This window comes from Nymphalis io, chromosome Z (assembly GCF_905147045.1).
Source record: "Nymphalis io chromosome Z, ilAglIoxx1.1, whole genome shotgun sequence".
NCBI classification, from domain to species: domain Eukaryota; kingdom Metazoa; phylum Arthropoda; class Insecta; order Lepidoptera; family Nymphalidae; genus Nymphalis; species Nymphalis io.
This window is the reverse complement of record NC_065918.1, coordinates 1112705-1133736: the sequence shown is the minus strand read 5'-3', so window position 1 is coordinate 1133736 and position 21032 is coordinate 1112705. Positions and strand designations below refer to the sequence as shown.

The 21032-nt window shown below is 32.7% G+C and overlaps 1 protein-coding gene across 7 annotated transcripts in view; it reads left to right on the top strand.

Annotated features, from left to right (window-relative positions):
• LOC126780192 (protein cycle) overlaps positions 1–21032 on the top strand; it is an 84237-nt gene that overhangs the window by 17400 nt on the left and 45805 nt on the right. For 4 of the 7 annotated variants that reach the window (XM_050504446.1, XM_050504445.1, XM_050504447.1 and 1 more), the window contains exon 1: positions 15666–15774. The exons of the other annotated variants lie outside the window; for them this stretch is intronic. In XM_050504446.1, the coding sequence (XP_050360403.1) occupies positions 15680–15774 (95 nt within the window). In that variant the 5' untranslated portion in view covers positions 15666–15679. Of the gene's footprint in view, positions 1–15665; positions 15775–21032 lie in introns of those variants that run through there. 7 annotated transcript variants of the gene reach the window in all.

Here is a 21032-nt window from a genome sequence, read left to right as displayed (position 1 = left end):
TATTAGGTCCTTACATATGAAATTAACGTTTTGTCGTGCTGACCACTTTGATCTGAAATATCTCCTCTTTGGTTAAGAGTTCCAAATTCAAATTTATAAATTCATTTAGCTGGAACATTTGAAAAGAGTCATTCATTTGTTTTTTCCTCATTATTTTTATCTTTGGCGTCGCTTATTACCGCACAATGGAAAACATGAAATATCGGTATATTTACGAGTACGAGTTCTTCCGTGGCATCAGTGCTGCAGAAACAGCTCGAAGGATTAATGATGTGTACGGCGCTGGTGTCGCAAAAGAAAGCACGGTACGTTTTTGGTTTCAACGATTTCGTTCTGGAAATTTCGACCTTCAGAACCAACCTCGTGGACGGCCGGAGACCAAAGTGGAAAATGAAGAATTAAAGGCTATTGTAAAAGCGGATCCATCACAAAGCATTTCAGAGATAGCTGCAGGTTTCGAGGTAAGTGATAAAACTGTATTAATCCACTTGAAGCAAATCGGGAAAGTAAAAAAACTTGAACGATGGGTACCTCATGAATTGAGTGAATCGAACTTGCAAACACGCGTCGACTGCTGTGTTACTTTGCTCAACCGACACAATAATGAAGGGATTTTAAATCGAATCATTAGATATCTATTGTTATCAACTGCAAACCATGAAGGAAGAACTAGCTGCTAAACAACCGAGATTGGTCAATCGCACTCGGCCACTGCTGCTTCACGACAACGCAAGACCACACACTGCACAACAAACAACCACTAAGTTAAATGAGCTACAATTGGAATGTCTGCGACATCCACCATACTCCCCGGACCTTGCTCCAGCAGATTACCATATTTTCCGGAATTTGGACAACTTCTTACCAAAGTCCAAACCGCATTCAAAGAGTTTATTGATTCTCGCCCCCATGGTTTTTTTTAGTAAAGGGATCAATGAACTACCTATGAGATGGCAAAATTGATTAGATAACAACGGTGCACACTTTAATTAATCAAATAAATTTTACAAAAAAAAATTGACTTTTTATTCCTCCCGTACAAAACGCCAATTTCATATGCAAGGACCTAATATTTCGAAAGTATTCAGTTAAAATTGCAAGTCAAGGCTCCCTGATCACAAAATAGATCTTTCACAGGCAACCCGGGATGTTGTAAAGTGGAGCTTAAAAGGGAGAGTCGGGCAAATAAAAATATATCTTCAGGAACAGAACAAACGGCCTTGTCTGCTACCCGAGACATCGGTGTGTTTACTTTTGACTACCAAATTCTAATCAATATTTCCTGATAGGAAAATCAAATTATATATTGTCAGTCCGATGTGGGATGTGAATCGAGAACTTAGATATCTGAAATTTTATAAGCTAGCTACTAGACCAGTGAGATTAATAAATATAAACCGATCGGTTGATATAATAATTTATAATGAGGCTCTGTGTTTTGAATGTCAAATCAATAATGTCAGAAAGGGGCGAAATTAATATTTATTTATTTATTTCGTCGCGTTTGGACTCTACTACCACTTACCATCAGGTGGAGTAGAGTCATTTGCCCTCCCGGCGATATAAAAAAAAAAAAAAAAAAATTAACTAAACATCAACGTTTATAATTAAGGCCGACTATGTGATCGTATTTTATCGTATCAGTTTAATCAGAATATTAACTACATAATTTCTTAGTAAATAACGACCTTTCCACTAAGCTAACAACTTAATAAGACAAACAAAACATTAAGCCCGTTTCGTGGATAATGGTTGCGGCTTTGAAGTCAAGCAACTCCGAATCTAAATTTTATCTAAATTTTGCGCAACACAAACAGGCGGCACATGTTTCTATAGAAAAAAAACATCGTCGCATATAAGATTGTAAAATATTATGTCTGAATACTTAGATACATTTATTAAAGCTTAAGTCATTAACTAAAAGACATAAGTATCTTCTCTCCTTTAGGTGAACTATTATACTAATATTGTAAAGAGATAAATACGTTTTGAACCCGCGCTTGACAGTCCGCTATCTGCTGAACAATTTAGATGTTATCACTTGTTAGGTTTATAATTGTTGAAAACCTTTTTTAAGAAGAGTTTTTTTAGAAAGATAAATATAAATTAATTTATTTTAATCATCACATATGTAGTGTTTTATTGTATATTATATTAAGAGACAGTGTGATTCCAAATTCCTCTTACAAACTCCATAGATCGATGTTATGTTTTTAAACGATAAATGAATAACGATGGCAGTTTGCCCTAGATACCATCTATTCATTTAACCTTACCCTACTTACGGTGTAGTTTTAAAGAAGCCTATATCACTGTGTTGATAGTATGCTTAAACTTTACACATAAAAGATGTATACGATTTATTTTCTATATTACAAAGGTTAAAAAGGGTATTTTGTTTACGTTTATATCGTAATATTATATATATAAGTATTGACTTACGTTGCATATGACAATAAAACTCCCAGTCGTTACGATTCCGGCGATTCAACAATCATCATCATATTTCAGCCAATTAGTAACCTAAATCTTCCTTCTTCTTTCTCCAAGAATCACTCCGTCCATTAGTGAAAACCGTATCAAAATCTGTTTGGCAGAATGCGATAAACCCGTTCAGATAGATAGACGCGAGAGACTCAGCGGGGGCACTTTGTTTCATAATATGATGTAGTGATTATCGGCTTTTAATCGTGGTTATATTCAATACATACACATATGACTGATTGACACGAGCACGGCATGTGCAATTCTGTAGAAATGTCAGGAAAAATGATGAAAAGGTATAACTGCAGTTAAAAGCCGAAAATAAAATATAAAATTTAAAATTTATGTACGTCAGGTACGCACAGACGCGATTGTGATACCTGTTTAATTAAAATATAATAAATTATGATAATAATTACAGCTGTGATTCGGATTTGTTTTTCAAGAATAGCTCAGGAAAAAAAGTACATTTAATAAGATATATGTGCGAGATATTATAAGTTTTGTTGCCTAGTAATTTTGCCGACGTATGTCTATTTTGGTAAAATCAGTCTTATTTCAATCAAGGACATGTCTTGTTTCAGACGCCAACGTCTCGATCTTAAATAACAGACGTCTCGTCGGATTAAGGGAAAAACACTTTTCTCGTGAATTTCTTGGTAATGATTTTCAGTAATCAATTGACACAGCTCTAACTAATGAGTCGGTTTCCGTTCACATTAGGTTGTTTTTTTTAACCCTGAAGATTTTTTTAATTCATCTTGTTTGTTTTTTGCATTATGATTTCCTATTTTTTAACTCGGCATTCTACTTAATAATTGATCCCATTCACTCAATGTATAAACCATCATGAAACTACAATGAATCGGATTGTTTAGATTAACCTTTGTTCAGATCGTTAGTGTAGGTACCATCTAATCACTAACATGCAGGTGACATTGGCTGCCGCCAAGCAACAATGATGTTTATTGCTATATTCCGCTTTGTGGAGGTAAATGAGTCACCGTAATGACGTATGCCAGTGGTTCTCTATAGCTGGTCCGTGGAACACCTGCTCCAAGAAGCAATTTGAAGTGTTCTGACTTCCGTGAGATATGAAAAATTTATGAGATATGAAAAAAAAATTTTTATTATAACGTTTTGACGGGCCTTTTCATATATCGAAAATAAAACAATTTTAATAAAATTTATTTACATAAATATAAAGGCTCTACAAGTTTTTTTTTTATAAATTCTCTTTTGCGATTTTTTTTCCTTTATATAAATTTAACAAGGCGACGTCTCTTTTTATTCACGATGTATATGCCATTTCATTCCTTAAAGGCCATCAACGCACCTGCAAGCCAAGGTGTTGCAGATGTCCATGGGCCGTTTTCCGCCAATTTCCAATACAACGAGGGTTTTATTTTTCATGTAATAGGATCCAAACGTGGAACCATTAAAAAAAATGAATGTCAAGACATCCACGCACAATATTAAAGTTTAAGTATCCCGACTCAAAAAAATTAAGAAATACTGGCAAACAACCATTTAAATACCATCTATAGGTACATGCATTATGCTGCCTTGTATTTACTTCATGCAACCTCATTAAATTTGTACCTATCAAGCTCTTACTCTATTTATAAACCAAAAAAAGATTTATCTGTCATTTTTTATTTCAAAATTAGTGCATTTTCTAGTTAATATTGCTTTTTGCATATTATCAAAACGAAAGCATTCTAGGTATGCAGCTATTTTGTTTTTTGTCTCTCGGCCTGTTTTCCAGGATAGTATTTAAGACAGGTAAAAATTACAAATGTAGGTATTTGTATTGTTACTGGAAGTATTTACTCCATGATATTTCCAAGGGCTTCTATAAAATAGGTTGACTGCTTTAAAAAAACAAAAATCAACCTAGTACTTAACCTCTCAAAAATCCTGGTATCAGTTTTTAGTGGTTATACTATAACCATTAAGTTAGTTTAGGTACTCACATACAGTAACGGTAACAGCCTGTTAATGTCCCACTGAGAAGGTGTGAGCTTATTCCACCACGCTGCTCCAATGCGGGTTGGTAGAATACACATGTGGCAGAATTTCAATGAACACAATTTGAAAGACACATGCAGGTTTCCTTCCACGATGTTTTCCTTCATCGTCAAGCACGAGATGAATTATAAACACAAATTACTCACATACTCTATCATAAATAGCTATAAACAAAGTAAATTTAAAGTTGCTTAAATTTTAATTTTGGCTAGTGACTTTCACTACCATCACATCCTTTCTTTTCTATCCAGTGATATAGGGTTACAAGTTTATTTTTATACCATGTATAATACAAATTTAGCAAAGGTAAATTTAGCGCAGGGAAAACCGCGAGTTACAGCTAGATATTCAATTAAGAAGCACGTCTTCTTTAATCTGACTAATACTCAATTTCAGGTGGTTCATGGGTGTCTTATATCTCGGTCACTGATTGCCTGGTATCTAATATCACAAAGGCTCTCATTCCGGCCCACGCTCGAGGCGAATTTCATCGAAACTTTATTTACTACACATGTTTTTGTACGAATCTGTTTCTTTTCGTTGTTTTATTTTTCAATTAGTTTGTCTAAATTCATTTTCGTAGTGTTATGAATAAGGTTGTATGGTTTTAAACGCATTAACTGAGTTTTTATCATTATATATATGTATATATATATATATTATAGACAATAAAAGAAAACCTGGATGTTGGGTGAAAATGTGCCACATGTGTATCAAACATTTACAGGCCAACCAACCACCAACCCGCAACAATAGAGGAGGCCTTAACCCAACTTTTATAGGCCTTTATTTTTTTATATTATAGTATTGACTGTAGAATATTATAGAATAATCGTTTTTCGGGCCACCTATAAATTAAGCAATTATTCGGAAGGACAGGAGAGAACATTTTTTATCTAAATTATCTTTAATTTCTTAAACATTTTATGTGGACTGATGTAAATGTAAAAAAAGTAAAAAGTTTACAACTATTCCTCTCAATAACCTCGAGAAATAAGAAGTTATATCCCTTGTGTTTGTAATAACACGGGCTCATTCACATTCGAACCGGAAGACCACAGTACTAAGTCGTATTGTGGTTATTTGAGATGAGTTATAACGATACCGATAGTAAAGCGAGCGCGCCAATCGCTCGAGAGTTTTGAGTCCGTTCTACGCTACGCAAAATCGTTTCTCAAGTCCCCTAGTCCGTCACCTACCCTTTTATGAGCCAGCCCTGCACCTTTAACTTAAATCAACATTCGAATACATCAACAACTACTTGAGTACAACAACGGAGTAAGTATCCGACGAGCCAAATTGTATTTTTAAAAACTAAGGAGTGAATTAAACACGTCCGTACAGATTAAGATGCTCAGTTTAATTGAATTGAAAATACATATTTTTTATTGTCTTAACTTAAAATGTTATAATTCCCACAAATTTCCTTAGTCGGCTATGCCACCCAGTAGACCACCCAACTATAAATGCAGTCTTAGGCTTTTACTGTGAATACTCTGTTTGATACTGGTTGCATAACTACGTTCGAAATGGGGAGATTAGTAAAAATAAAGTGTTTTTATTATTTTTGTAATAGTATACTTACAACTATTACTGTAAATTTTTGTTAATGTATATTTTTAAACATTGGTCTGTTAACTTTTAAACATTTTTTCATCATCATCAACATCGTGGTTATTTCTTTAGTATAGTTAACTGGCTGAGAATGTTCTGATAAGGTTTTAATAAATATTTAAAGTTCACATTATGCACAAATTAATTCGAAATATTTCTTTCAAATGACAAAGATTTTAGAAAAATAAAAACACCCATCATTAAACAATGTTATTACCGTGTGGAGTGCGATTATTGCACACACATTGCATATTGCACTTGACTTTTATTGCTTAATAATATTACGTTATGCTTATCAACTACAACACGTGTAACTAACTCCAACATATATAGCATATTTGTTTTATCCGCATACTATACATTGCTATTTATATGTAACGTAACGAGCATATTTCGCAAATATATACGTAATTGTGTGCTGAGTGTTGAAGACAGTCGTTGGTCGGTCAGGTTCACGGTCATGCCTTCGTGCACTTGTAAATGGCGATAGCTCCGTAAGAGCGCAGCGTTTTAGTGCAGAAGTGAATTTCGCGTTGTAATTTTGATTGTATTTTGCATATTTAGCTGTGCGCGTGTGTCTCGCGTATACATGTTCATTTTGCTATCGATCGATATGCTAATACAATTCGAAATTATCATTATTTATAATAAACAAATCGGATAATTTTGTTCTATCTACCTACTTGTTTCAGTGATTCTTTTAACTATAATTTAATAGTTTTATAAATAAAAATATCGTTTAATATTATCGTGATTACTTTTATCATCCCGATTTTATCACCGACAATTGCCATTAGATAGGGTTTCACTACTTAAATTGGTAGTATTCACAAGAAATTTACCATAACCAGGTAAATACACATAAACATTTAAGACACAAAATAAATCTGGAGGTTGAATGGTTTACGAATTTCGATTCTGTATTATTTCAATGATGTGTATGTGTGTGTGAATGAAATAAAACGAATACGTTTGGTGAACAACGTTCACTATAGCTGTAAAATACATTTATTATTAAAACGATGACAATGTAACATAAAACTATTTACGAATATAATTGTTTTTACAACAAGTCAAGTAATAATAATGAGAGTTTTAACTACGGATTATTCGTACAAAATACTGTAAGGCATAAAATTGGCTACCAATTAGCCCGATGTCGATGATGCTACCACAAACCTGGTTTTCAGTGGCCACCACGCTGTGCTAGAAGTTAGTGACAGTGATCGTTTTTAAATTTAAACACATGCATGTTTGTTTTGACTGAGACAGTCTAGTCGATATAACAGGTGAATTTTTCACCTAAGATTTCAGGTCAAACCCGGGCAAGTATTTCCGAATTCTCATGTGTATTATAATACTACGACTTTCATCTCGTGCTGGTGGTGAGTGGTGAAAGATAACATCAGGTCAGCCTTGGGATATTTACATGGTATTAATTTATGTATGTAGGTATGTCTATCAATGTTTCTTGAAGTACCTATAAATAAGTAACAGTCTTGTGCCACTACTGGGTTAAGGACTTTATATTTTGAGAGAACGTTTCTCGTTGATCATGATCATTAGTTTGCCTATGTCGTTATGTAACTAAACAGAATTTGAGCAATCCCTTATATAAAGTTAATAAAGGTGAATCACCATGTCTCACGAAGGATCAAATTTCAAATGCACTTTATTCAAGTAATTACATAGTTTCGAAACATAATTTTATATGATTATAATTTACGTGAAGCTACCACCGCTAGAACCGGCAAATAATATAATAATTTGTAATGTAATTTAATTTATAATGAATTAACTAATTAATTTCCTATAATGTTACCATATGATATGACAAGATATTAAATAAATGAAATACATAATCGGATTATATTCTTCATTGGCTTCCATATACTTGAGACAGGATTGTTTTATACGATAATAGAATATTTACATATGATTTTTTTTAAATACTCATCTGAATCTCGCTTTGTAAAATTAAAATTAAAATCGACCGTTTGAAAAACAATGTTGCCCTAATTTTTAAGCCGTGCTATATTTTAGGTAGTGCTTTGGGCCTCGTGCTTTATACGATCAGCTTGAGTAGCCCAATATAGCTGCCTTTATTTATAGTGATAGGTAAGAACGACACAATAATTTTCTTGTGCCTATAATTAGTCACATCAAATCTTAATCTCACACTTTGCGACGCATATTAGTTTGAAAGTGTGGTGTGTTAAGGTGATTTGTAGAATGCCCATTTAAAAGTAAAAATTCAGAACGCTGCCGTATTTTTTAAGAACTTTGAATGGATATTAATTTTGTTAAAAGCCCATAATATTGTAGTAGTTGTAGTGAAGAGACTGCGTAATAGTCAGTCTATTGTGAACACGCAAATAAATTAGGTCAGCTTACGTGCGGATCAGATCCCTCTCCTACCTCAATCGGTCCTCGGGCGCACGTCTAAGGCAAATCTTATCATCAGGAGGGCTCGTTGTATATAGACTATATAACAATAGACAGTTAAAGGCTTAATTTGGATTTGATAGTTCAATTTAATATAAGTCAGACAGCTATTATGGTCGTGTTTGTTGTCTGTGTTAGACAAACAACTAAAATGTTTCTAGCATGTCGGTTATGAGGCTGTGTTTACAATATTCGCATATATCACAGGGAGTGTTCTGAGGCATTGTTTGGATTGGGACTAATCCCTGGGCCGGGTGAGCCTCCTGCTTCGCCCAATGTAACATAAAAAAAATTTTTTTACTATCCTGTAGTTGTCAAGTACTATTTATAAAATGATGATTCTATGTAAATTATAATTCTTTGTCTCACAATTATACGTTTGACATTGTCATCGGATAAAAATTTCCAATTAATTAATTATTATTGCTACTGGATATTCTTGATTTCTTAGTTATTCTGCTACAATCTATATCTATATAATACTAGTTCAATTATTCAACTAGGCGTTAGTTGAATAATTGAACTAGTTATTTCGTTAGATATAAACACATATTGCTTAGCAAAACTATACATGATATTAATTTTTTCTTTTAATAATAGAAAGCTGCCCGTTCCGACTTCGTACGGGTAAAAATAGTATTTTATACTGTGCATTCTTCAGAAGATCATCTTCTTCTGCGTACAGCGAAGGTTGACAAAAATTGTTTTGCACAGACACAGATGGCCAATCTGCACAATGCGCTGTGCATCCACTCTTATGTATACCTTATTACAAGACTTGGAGTCTTTGTTCTAGGTTTCATTCAGTGAGTCAATGTTAGAAGCCCTACTGACGCAGACATTGATTGATGTTTAAAATTTTGTTCTTTCGTTAATAAATGTTCTTGTTTTTGTAGTGTTCAGATGTCAGCTGACTTTTACTCTGGCTATGTGTCTGTAAAAAATAAACTTTTGGAAGTATTAGATATCAAAAACATCGCGCGCAATTCATAATTTATTTGCGATTTTTGCGCTGTGAACAATGTTTGCGAATGTTTTGATTCCTCGTTGGGTGTGATATGGTTAGAGGGGCGTGTCTTGTGGGCGGTACCGTCGCGATATCTTACCGTTTCTTTGTCTTCATATACATACTTACCGAATTTGTAATATACAGAATGATTCAGGAATAGAATCAAAGGAGGAATCACACCGACAATTTGAAGAGTTCTTTAAAGTTAGGTTAATTTATCCAGTTATTATTAATTTTTTTTTATGTCGAAATTTGTTTTGACAGAACAACCTGTATTTATTTTTATTTATTGTCAAAAGAAAAGATTAGTTTTAGTTTCAATTCAATTTTCATAATTGATTTAGTGATATAACTTTACCGGAAATAATTCAAATTATTTAATTCAGAATTGTTCATATTGTTTTTGTAGACAGAGTTTTGTATAATTTTATATACAGCCGCGAGCAACTAAAAAGATTCGACCGCTATATTCGTTCCTTTATAGTTTTATTAAGCGACTAAGTTAATGCGCACAATACTTATATGTTTTAAAATAATTAATATCACTAATACCAAAATAAAAAGTTATTGTCTGTCGATGAATCTCAGGCAACCTAAAGACTAGAGGTTTTATGTGTGTACACGCCATCCGTTGGTTCTGCGCCTGAACTCTTTGAGGTCATGTCGGATTGTCTTCACATCGGTTTAAATAGAATTAAGGGAATAAAGAGTGCACCTGTGTTTGCGCACACACTTGTGCACTGTAATATGTCCTGCGCAGTTGGTTAATCTCTCTTGAGATTGGCCGCTTGGCTGAAACCGGTCCGGAGGACATTATCACTATAACACTATTATCAGGATCTACATAATAATATGTGATCTGAATGAAAGTACTCAATATTACGGCCTGTATATATGCATATGCACTATATAAATGTTTGATTGCGAACTTCACTTCACTTAATTTTATTAACTTTATATTCCATTTATAATAAATATCTCTTTTAATAAATTCATATTTCTTCATTTCAATGAACGTGGTATAGGTTCAGAATCGTCGTTGGCACAGAACCAAAAAAAAAGAAACTTAATCTACGCGGACGAAGTCGCGGGCATCATCTATCAGTGTTTCAATATGGCGAAATATTTGTAATTATCCCCATTTTTACTAAGATTTTGAATGAGATCAATCTTTTTTGTATTTTGTTGAATTTGAAATGTGAATGTTTTTATACGCGATAAAATACGAAAGCCACAGATTTGAAGTAGGTTAGAGCTGCATGTTTATTAAGTTTTATGAAAACCGAGCGTGACATTTTCACAGATGTACAATGACGTCTTTCGGGGCTTCAGTCGTCAAAACAACGTAAACGACACAATTATATAACTTAATATTCTATAGCTAATCTAATTTGAATTAAAATGAATTAATATATTTTTTAAATTGTCAATTCAATTATTTTTGCTTTTTTTGTTAATTGTTAAATTAATTTGAAACAGGTACATTTAAGTCACGGTTACTCCATTAAGTACAATATTTTCTGTTTCAAAGGGTCATAAGTATTATCGATCTTTAATAACAATACGAGCTGCGCTACTGTTCGACTATTACAAATTTAATACTTTTATATTCAGGTATATAAAGCATTATTGTAGCTTAATTCATGGTAAAAATCAACAGTTAAGTAATAGCCTGTAAATATCCCACTGCTGGGCTAAGGTCTCCTGCCTTTATTGAAGAAAACGTTTGGAGCTTATTACACCACGCTGCTCCAATGCGGATACGTGTAGATATGTGAAGCATATGTGGCAGATATTTATCTGAAACATGCAGATTTCCTCGAGCACGTTATGAATTATAAACACAAAAATAATTCTGGCTATGAGAGCTAAAAATCTTTTATTATTATTTTAAAGAAATATATCACTTTAATACATAGCTAAGTCAAGTCAGAATTGTCTAAAATTGTTCTCGTGACTGCAATCTGTCAGGGCATCCAGTGTATATAATTCGCGCAATCTAATTTGGCCGGCATGCAGTAACGTTATGCACAATATTCGCGTTGTTCATATAAAAATATAATTAAATATTTACGTCATAAAACGATTAAAAAAAACATATGTTATGCCGCTTGTTTTTTTTTTAAATATACTGGCCGATTATTTGAAAAAAGGTTTATCTGTTTTCGACGAAAAAGCTTCACTATGTTATGTATGTTGGTAGGCGTTCTTTCACAAAAACATCCTGTCTTACATACATTTACGTTACATACGTTGTATTTATATAAAAAAATTAGAGGTTTTTTTTACAATCGCTTCTTACTTATATAATAATGCAACTAATATTAATGCTCTTAAACAGGTTTAATATGTTTTATCTCGAATCTGGATTCGATCCGATTAATATAAGCCAATGTGGCTCGGAAATTGACATGACTACTATTGCTCTATGGGTGTGAGGGAATATGCGTAATATAATATTCAACGTGAAGCTAATACCATATCCAGACAATCAAGCGTTAAAATTGATTTAGAACAGTCTGGCTAAATTATGGAGAGCACTTATAATAGAAATCCACACTTGAGATGAGTTAAAATAAAATAAAAATATTTGGAACCAAATAAAATAGACACCATAAAATCATACATTCATATTTTCGGTCACTCTGAATACCTGTTTGGTTGGTTATGAGTGTCCTTAAAAGTGTCCAGCATACACTTGTCTGATGATACCTAGTCAGCACACACTTGTCTTGATGGCTAGTCAGGAGGTAAATCTGTCAAGAGGACATCATCATCATTATTGTAATTACAGAAAACACTTTGAATTGACTACGTTTGATTAGATCTAAAAAAGAGTAACTAAGCTCGCCGTCTCGGCTTCGCACTTAAAGGGTTTTGTCTATGAAGCTTATTTTATTTTTATTCCTAGTATTAAAGGTATGTTTTCACTGTTTTTTAAACCGTTAGGGTTAGGGCTTAAGTAAGTTGCTTCTCACCTTCACCTTTCGCCACAAAGGGTTTTTCGATCGACGTATTTTCGCAAAATATATTATAAGTGACATTTTGTACCGGAAAATATACGAAAGGGAAGCAGCATGTAAAAACTGGTTATATATACTAAAAAACTAGCGTACTCTTTATTTCTACTAATTTTATTTATAAATAAGGATCATAGAGAAGCAACAAAAATATTTTGGTCTACAACATTATTAATGGCGTACCATAACAAAGATGATACCATTGACAGGCTGCACGAATAGCATTCAAACCGGCTTAGGAATCCAGAATCTCACTTACACCAATTACTTAACCGGCACACAACAATAAATAAAACATACCGCATATAAAACTTCCGAATTCGATCAAATAATAGCAATAAAAAGATGCAACAAAGCACGTACAACACGTCTGTGGCGATTAGTTTAGACGTCCAGTATGTACTAATATCATTCAGCGGTAGAATAAATGCGAATAATATTATACGTAAATATTTAAACTGCCTCTTCAATTACGCTAAGAGTTATCAATATAACTCTTATGTTAAATGCTCCAATGAGCAGCGGTGAGTTTGCTAAAGTTATCAATTAGAGTTATGTATGAAGTATGTCTCTCAAGCCCCAAGACCGTTTTTCCATAGTTAAAGATGAATGTTACCATTCAAGACAATGCTCAAATGTTGGAATAACAGCATTAATATCTTGTTTTCATTTAAAACAAACACAAGTGTCATTTACAATATATATATATATTTACAATATATAATTAAAATATATATTTTATATATTTTAATTAAACCGATTGTCGCTGATTATTTATTTTATACAACGATCGGTAGTAATTACTATTTGTAAACGAGACTGGACTCAACTTAATTAAAAAAAAACGAAGAGTATCATTGACGTTTACTAGTATCAAACCAATGGTAGCTTCTAAATTACGCCTTGGAAACAATTCTACTACCCGTAAGCAAAACGTATCGTTTTCTTGAATTTAATATTCGGTCATCAGATTATTACTACATTAAACAAGTTTCATCTTCTACGCGCTTACTTAGCGCTACGGGAGCTTATACCTACGTAAACCATTCGCACTAATTCTTTTGCTTCCTTTCATGTACAGCTAAGATAAAGAATGTGCTTCCGGAGTCTTTGTTTCCAGAGCATTACAGTCCGGGTATCTTCAAGACAAGCGCATTCCATCTTAGACTGCATCAGTAATTACCATCAATACGATTGTATGTAGAACACTGATTTTGACACTGATTTTGATGATTTTTTTAGTCAAATTTAGACCATCTGGTCTACCTATCTAGGTGGCTTTGTAATCCGGTGATCAGATTTTTTTTAATAATAATAAAATGAAGAAATAAATAAGAAATTCCCCTACGAAGTCGCGTTTGTCAGCTATATTCCATATAAAAAGATTTGTTATTAGACATGTCTGTCGTGTTACGAAACGCATTCAATTGTTAGGAAGCTCCGGCTGCGATCAAACATTTAACGAGCAAATGTTTTGTACCTACAAGCAAATAAAAAAAAAAAACAACTATTTATTTGATTTTCTTAGCTGAAGTTGGGTGGAAATTATTATATTGCGACCGCGTTATATTTGTAGACTTAAAACCAAATTTTGGTATACTTTATTCCGTTTCAAGTAAGCCCCTATTTTGTATATTGAAAGAAATCGTTTTGTAATTTAAAATATCGAATTAAATAATCCATTCGACTGTTACATATACTAAAATTTTTTCATTCACTGACAATCGTGAAGAGAACAAATAAATAACTACAGGAAAAACATTATTGTAACTTAAGAGTATTGAACTAAAAGGGGATTAGTTTATCAGTAATTATATAATCATTTATAGAGTACTTGACATAAAGAATACTAAGTTACTAACCAATTATTTTTTTTAAAAGAAATTAATGGAGACTATATATATAGCCAAGTGCTTAGAAATGTGAAGATAAAATTATTAACCGATGATTCCGAGTTCAATCTCGGGTAGGCACAACTTAATTTTCCTGTGTTTAATTAAATAAAATGAAAATATAGTATTTTCCTAGTGTATATAAAAAAAAAATATTTTTATCTAAGATAAATATACTAATATGACTTATTATCTTCGAAATAAAGAATTAAGAGTATAATATATTATATAAAGTATTTTATTTTATAACGATGGAAGAATGTAAAATAAATTTAAAAAAATAAACGAATAGTATGCAGCATGTCATTGAATAAAAACGCGTGTATCAATCAAACCGCGCGGACATCAACAACAAAAATAAAAAATAAAGTCAAAAAACAGTATGAGTGATAAAGGTAATTCAAATTCTACGAAAAATGCAAAAACTAATTAAAAAAAATACTTATATATATATTTCGAACGAACGAATTTTCAATAATACTTATATATATTATTATATATATATGTATTATTGAAAATTCGTTGAATTGTACGTTGTATGTATGTTGCGGTAAATCCACTCCTCGTTTCAACTAAAAAGACCTGTCTTTCTTACATTACAATTTTTTCTTCGTCCATAGTGACTATTAAACGTTGTGTATGAAATAAGCGATTTCTCAGATGGATTACACAACTCATTAGTAGCTGGTTTATTACAGCAACAATCGTCCACATAGCGTCAATCTGAAAACGTACGCATTATTACCTCGATCGTATATTCAAGGTTGTCTAGACTATGACTCTATTTGACTGCTACCTGAATTTTAACTCATAATCATATATTATGAGTAAAAACTTCGACTTAGTATATTTCACATTTATTTCATATAATCAAATATATATGTTTTCAATTTAAATATAAAATTTAAAAATAAAAACATGAAATATAATTATATTAAAATTTATACGATATAGACGAGTTATATTTTCCTGTCTATAATATTTTAAGTGACTAAGACTTACAAAAAATATTTACATTTAAATCGATCTTTCTTTAAAGTTTGTCGTTTAAGGGAAAGCGATGTTTCAAAGAGTAATGATAGGTAAGGGTTGTTAAGGGCAGGTCAGTGGCGGCTCGTGTGTTAGCTCAGCGCTGCCGGCAGTTAGTAGAGAGAGGCCGAGACGCGCGGAGCGGTCTCGCGAACATGGCGCGCGAATATTCGCGCGTTCAAGAGTTCTATCTCCAACTACACGAGTTGCAAACACCACCTCCACATTACCACTACCCGTATGAAATACAGTAAGTACATGTATTATCGGTAATATTCGTCCGTAACTAATTTTATATATTTTTTTCTGTTACTAACCGCGAAAGAATTAAATTATTTACATGGCGCCTTAAAAACATTTTTAAATATGCAACGATTTTTTGTTTGCGTTGATGAAAGAGTAATAAGAAGTTTTTAAATGCAACTATTACTAAAATATGGACAGAAGTTAGCGCGACACATTCCATTATATATTTTTATTGGTTACGTAAAGTTATAATATAATAATAAAATATAAAAATAGTGATGAAAGTGTATATTGTTTTTATACTATTGTTTGTGTCGTGAGGAATGTTAATGCTGAAACTTCAAGAACATCACTTCTTACGAGATAGACGCAACAAGTAAGGGAACGTTAAGTAGTAAAGTGTATATGAAGCCTGACATTAAATAATCATCTTTCAAATAATTTAATTTGTAATTCTTATTGCACTTACATAATTTTTCAAAAATTTATTCAAGTTTTTGCACGTAGAAATTTTGCGTTTGCCGTGGCAACAATAATTTCAAACTTAATTAAACTTAATCACACGGTTTGTGTGGGTAAAATCCAGCAACTGAATTTCAAATCAGCTTCCCTCAGGAGACGATACAATATAGTCTTACATAGGTTTTCATATATCAATTATTATGAAACGATAATAAACCTATTAAAACTCCAAATTTTATTTATTATTATTATTAATAATTGCACCGATTACATTATTACGAAATAGCTGTTACCAGTACAGAGTTCAAATTTATTATTTACTTAAGAATAAATCTTTCTTTTTTCGTTTTGTTAATCGATTTTCTTTTTTCTTTGTTTGATAGCTTGATGAGCTAGTGTTATCTATACAAGTGCACAAAATTGAAGTGTATGTCTGTGATTTCAAAATAACTGCCGCATTTAAATTTAATATGATTATTTGCGAGGCACCAAAGCGAAAACAATATTTTTTTTCTATTTTTGTTTGTCTGTTTGTCCGGGTGATCCTTAAAATGGCTATAAGTTATAAATTGAAATATCTTAATTATTATAAGAAGTATTTCAAGGTTCCGTTTAGTCTTTACTTGATCGAAATCGGTAAAGTCGAAAGTTATAAAAACGCACGTATTTTCGTTGGTATAATACATGTTGCGGCCATTAGTCCATAGATGGTGGTGTGTTGAATATGTCAATTTATGTATCGCGGTGTCCAGATTTTCCGTATTAGAATGGCCTACTTATTAGCATTCGCATTTCGTTCAAATTTGCGTTGCCGTTGTTCTGTCGTCGTTTCGTCTAAATGTTTGGATTTTTTCATTTATTTAATAAATGCAATTTCTATTGATAATATAAAATACTTTTAGGTTGCAATTATTAACTCGGCTGTAACAGAACTTATAGATTATAACATTTTACTTTGAAGATTACCTATTCTTTAGTTGTAGGGTTTAATAAAGTTTGCATTCAATTGTTTAGTTTTATCCTTGTTTATAGTTTAATTAGATAAGAAGGGTTGTAATTTTCTTCTTTTACTCGCTGCTGCCGTACCCATGGGCAAGTATATGTAGCACGTTCACGTCTAAGCCTGCCAAAGATATATATACTAGCAAATGGAATTACCTAATATAGTATATAAGGAGGCATTACAATAATTCAGTATATCTATTTTTCTTTAATTTCTAGAACAATAATAATCGCACTAATATCATAAATACGAAAGGTTGTGTGTTTTGTTAATATTGGTTACTTCTTCAAGATTTATCACATCTAAAATATGACATAATTAACATATTTTAGCCTTTTATCCCGTTTAATTTGATTTTAGATTATGAAGAAGCCGCGAGCCAAGCACTAGTCGATAAAAAATAAATAAACAAAAAAAGAATAAATATGTTCCGAGCGGGCAAATTCATATATGTTTTCCTGAAAATTTCATTCATAATCAAAATCTAAATATTTTTTATCGAATAGACTTTTACAAGTGCTTATGAATCGTCAAGCGCAACCACCAGTTTGGAATGTGGATTTTACCGAGAAGAATTAAAATCGAATTAACGATTATGGTCAAACTTCGACAACAAGGCAAACACTAAATAAAACTACAATCAAATACATATATAGCCTGATAAACGACGTAGTGCAGTAATTAGAGCACGTGAATCTAAAACGAAGATTACCGGTTCGAACCTTGGCAAGTAGCACTGACTTTTTACGAAGTTAATATGTGCTTATAATTCATTAGTTTCGCGATGAAGGAAAACGCGTGTCGGATGAAATTTCGTCAAATGTGCATACAGCCAGCCGCATTGGAGCAGCGTGATGTATTAAGGTCCAAGCCTTCATCCCAAAGTGACAAGGAGTCCTTTGTCGAGCAGTGAGATATTTATAGGCTGTTATTTTTTACAGAAACACCTGTAACTCGATATTAAAAATAAATAGTAAATTTTTCACTGAAACTGAAAAGCACACTATGGTGGTGCTAGTTTGCTTGGAAACCACAATCATCGGTTAAGATTAAATATAATAAAAAAAGGCGGTCATAACGTAAATAGTTGAAAATTTTTATGTTTTTAAAATTATGTTTACTTTCATACGTTCAACAACAACAACATCGAACAAGTGACGCAGTTCTTATATAAATTTCTACAATTTTTAAAAATAAGTATTAAACTTTTTCAAACTTCGAGATCCTCTACATATCGGCCACGTCTCTCTCACCCCGTACGATTACAACTTCGAAGATACATTATTTATGGTATATTAATCTTTGTGTGTAGTTTGAGTTGGCAGTTCTTACATATCGTTAAACTAACATTATCCGTAACCGTAACAGCCTGTAAATTTCCCACTGCTGGGCTAAAGGCCTCCTCTCCTCTTTTTGAGGAGAGGGTTTGGAACTTATTCCACCACGTTGCTCCAATGCGGGTTGGTGGAATACACATGTGGCAGAATTTCAGTGAAATTAGACACATGCAGGTTTCCTCACGATGTTTTCCTTCACCGTAAAGCACGAGATGAATTATAATCGCAAATTAAGCACATGAAAATTCAGTGGTGCTTGCCCGGGTTTGAACCCACGATCATCGGTTAGGATTCCCGCGTTCTTACCACTGGGCCATCTCGGCTCACCATGTTAAACATTATATTACCTATATATTATCTAGAGTAAAGAACGGCTCCTAGCTGTATAATTCTAAATAATAATTGATAAAATCATATAAAGCACGAGTGACCTAATTTATCTTTATATTTAGTTCACGACATTCATTTATTGTAAATACTCAGTGGGTGGAACACTAATCTTAATCAATAATCCCGAGTTCGACAACAGATAGAGGTACATGATCAGGGCGTTCAGCTGCGCTACATGTATTCGAATGATCATTTTTTTTAACTCGAATGGAACAAAAAAATACGAATGAACAGCTAGAGTGAACTTTACTTGCCGGGAGGCTCGTTTGGGTAGGTATCACTCCCTCATCAAATATTCTACCGCAAAACAGCAGTACTTGGTACTGTTGTGTTCCGGTTTAAAAGGTGAGTGAGCCAGTGTAATTACAGGCACAAGGGACATAACATCATAGTTCCCAAGGTTTTCACATAACAACAAGGTTCAAGGTTTAACATTTCTTACAATGTCAATGTCTATGGCCGAGATGGCCTAGTGGTAAGAACGCGTGAATCTTAACCGATGATCGTGGGTTCAAACCCGGGCAAGTACCACTGAATTTTCATGTGCTTAATTTTTGTTTATAATTCATCTCGTGCTTAACGGTGAAGGAAAACATCGTGAGGAAACCTGCATGTGTCTAATTTCATTGAAATTCTGCCACGTGTGTATTCTACCAACCCGCATTGGAGCAGCGTGGTGGAATAAGCTCCAAACCTTCTCCTCAAAAGGGAGAGGAGGCCTTAGCCCAGCAGTGGGACATTAACAGGCTGTTACTGTACAATGTCTATGGGTGTTGGTGACCACTTTCCATCAGGTGGCCCATGCCACCTTATGCTCGTCCGCCTTCTTATTCTATAAAAAAAAAGTTGTGTCTGTTTTTAAGATATCATTTACAGCCTTCTGAATGAAAAGACCACTTTTTTTCAAAAAGTACACATCTTTTTTTTATTATTATAAGTATGTTTAATTGAATATAATTATAAATACTGAATCTAAATTGTATAGTTATGGGAATATTCATAAATACATAAAATATAGACTTATAGTTAAATATTTGTTTATTGAATTATCTTTTCTAGTTTTAAAACGCTAATATTTTGGTTTGCCGTACAATTATAAATAAAAACATTTATTATTTTAAACTGCTAATAGCTCTGCCACATATAAGCCAATGATTTTAACAGATAAAGTCTATGATTTTTTTTACGAGGGATATTTAAATCCGTATGGTAATTCTGTAAGAATTAACTCGAAACATACTGCGGAAAACGATCGTGAAGCGTCAGAAAATGATATGCAACATTGACCATAATAATTATAATATTTCGAGAATACACGCATAAAATAGTATATCACCAAAAATCAACATTTCAGGGGTGAGTAAGTGAGTTCTTGCAGAATCGCACGCTTGTAATAACTATTGGAAGTGACTTTTAATTATCGAACAATAATTTTCAACAAATCATCGATAGAAATTGATTTAATTCTGCAAATTAGTTATCATGTTAATATGATAATTCAAATTGAACAAAGTATAATTTCTATCGTTAATCTGTATTAGTGAGATATGGGAAGCCGAGTTGAGCGCTTACAATTTATATATAGATGTTGCCAGAGCTAATTAGGATTTGCGTTAAAATACCTGTCAGACCGGAAACAAACCCCCCAGTAAAAGCATACGAAGAATGCATTAGTAACTAGTCAAGCGGCCTAAGAATATACTATAATAATTAATTTGACAAATGAAGTATCGTTACAAGTGTGTTGGTCGCCCACATGTTTGCTATATGACGAGGACGTACAGTAGCCTAAAAAAAAAAGTACCGTGTTAGGTATCAAATGAAAACGCTTATCATATATATGTAGAATATACATTACAATAATATCATATTGAGTTCTCGTGCAAAATACCTATAAACTCATTATATCAGAACAAAATGAATTAAATATATTAATAACGTTACCAAATAAAGTTATACATATACATATACATTTTCACCGCACTCTCGTATGGTCATAGAAACGAAACATGCGTATGTAATAAAGTATGGTTCGTGTTTTATGGCGAATCCTGTAAAACTACTAATAAG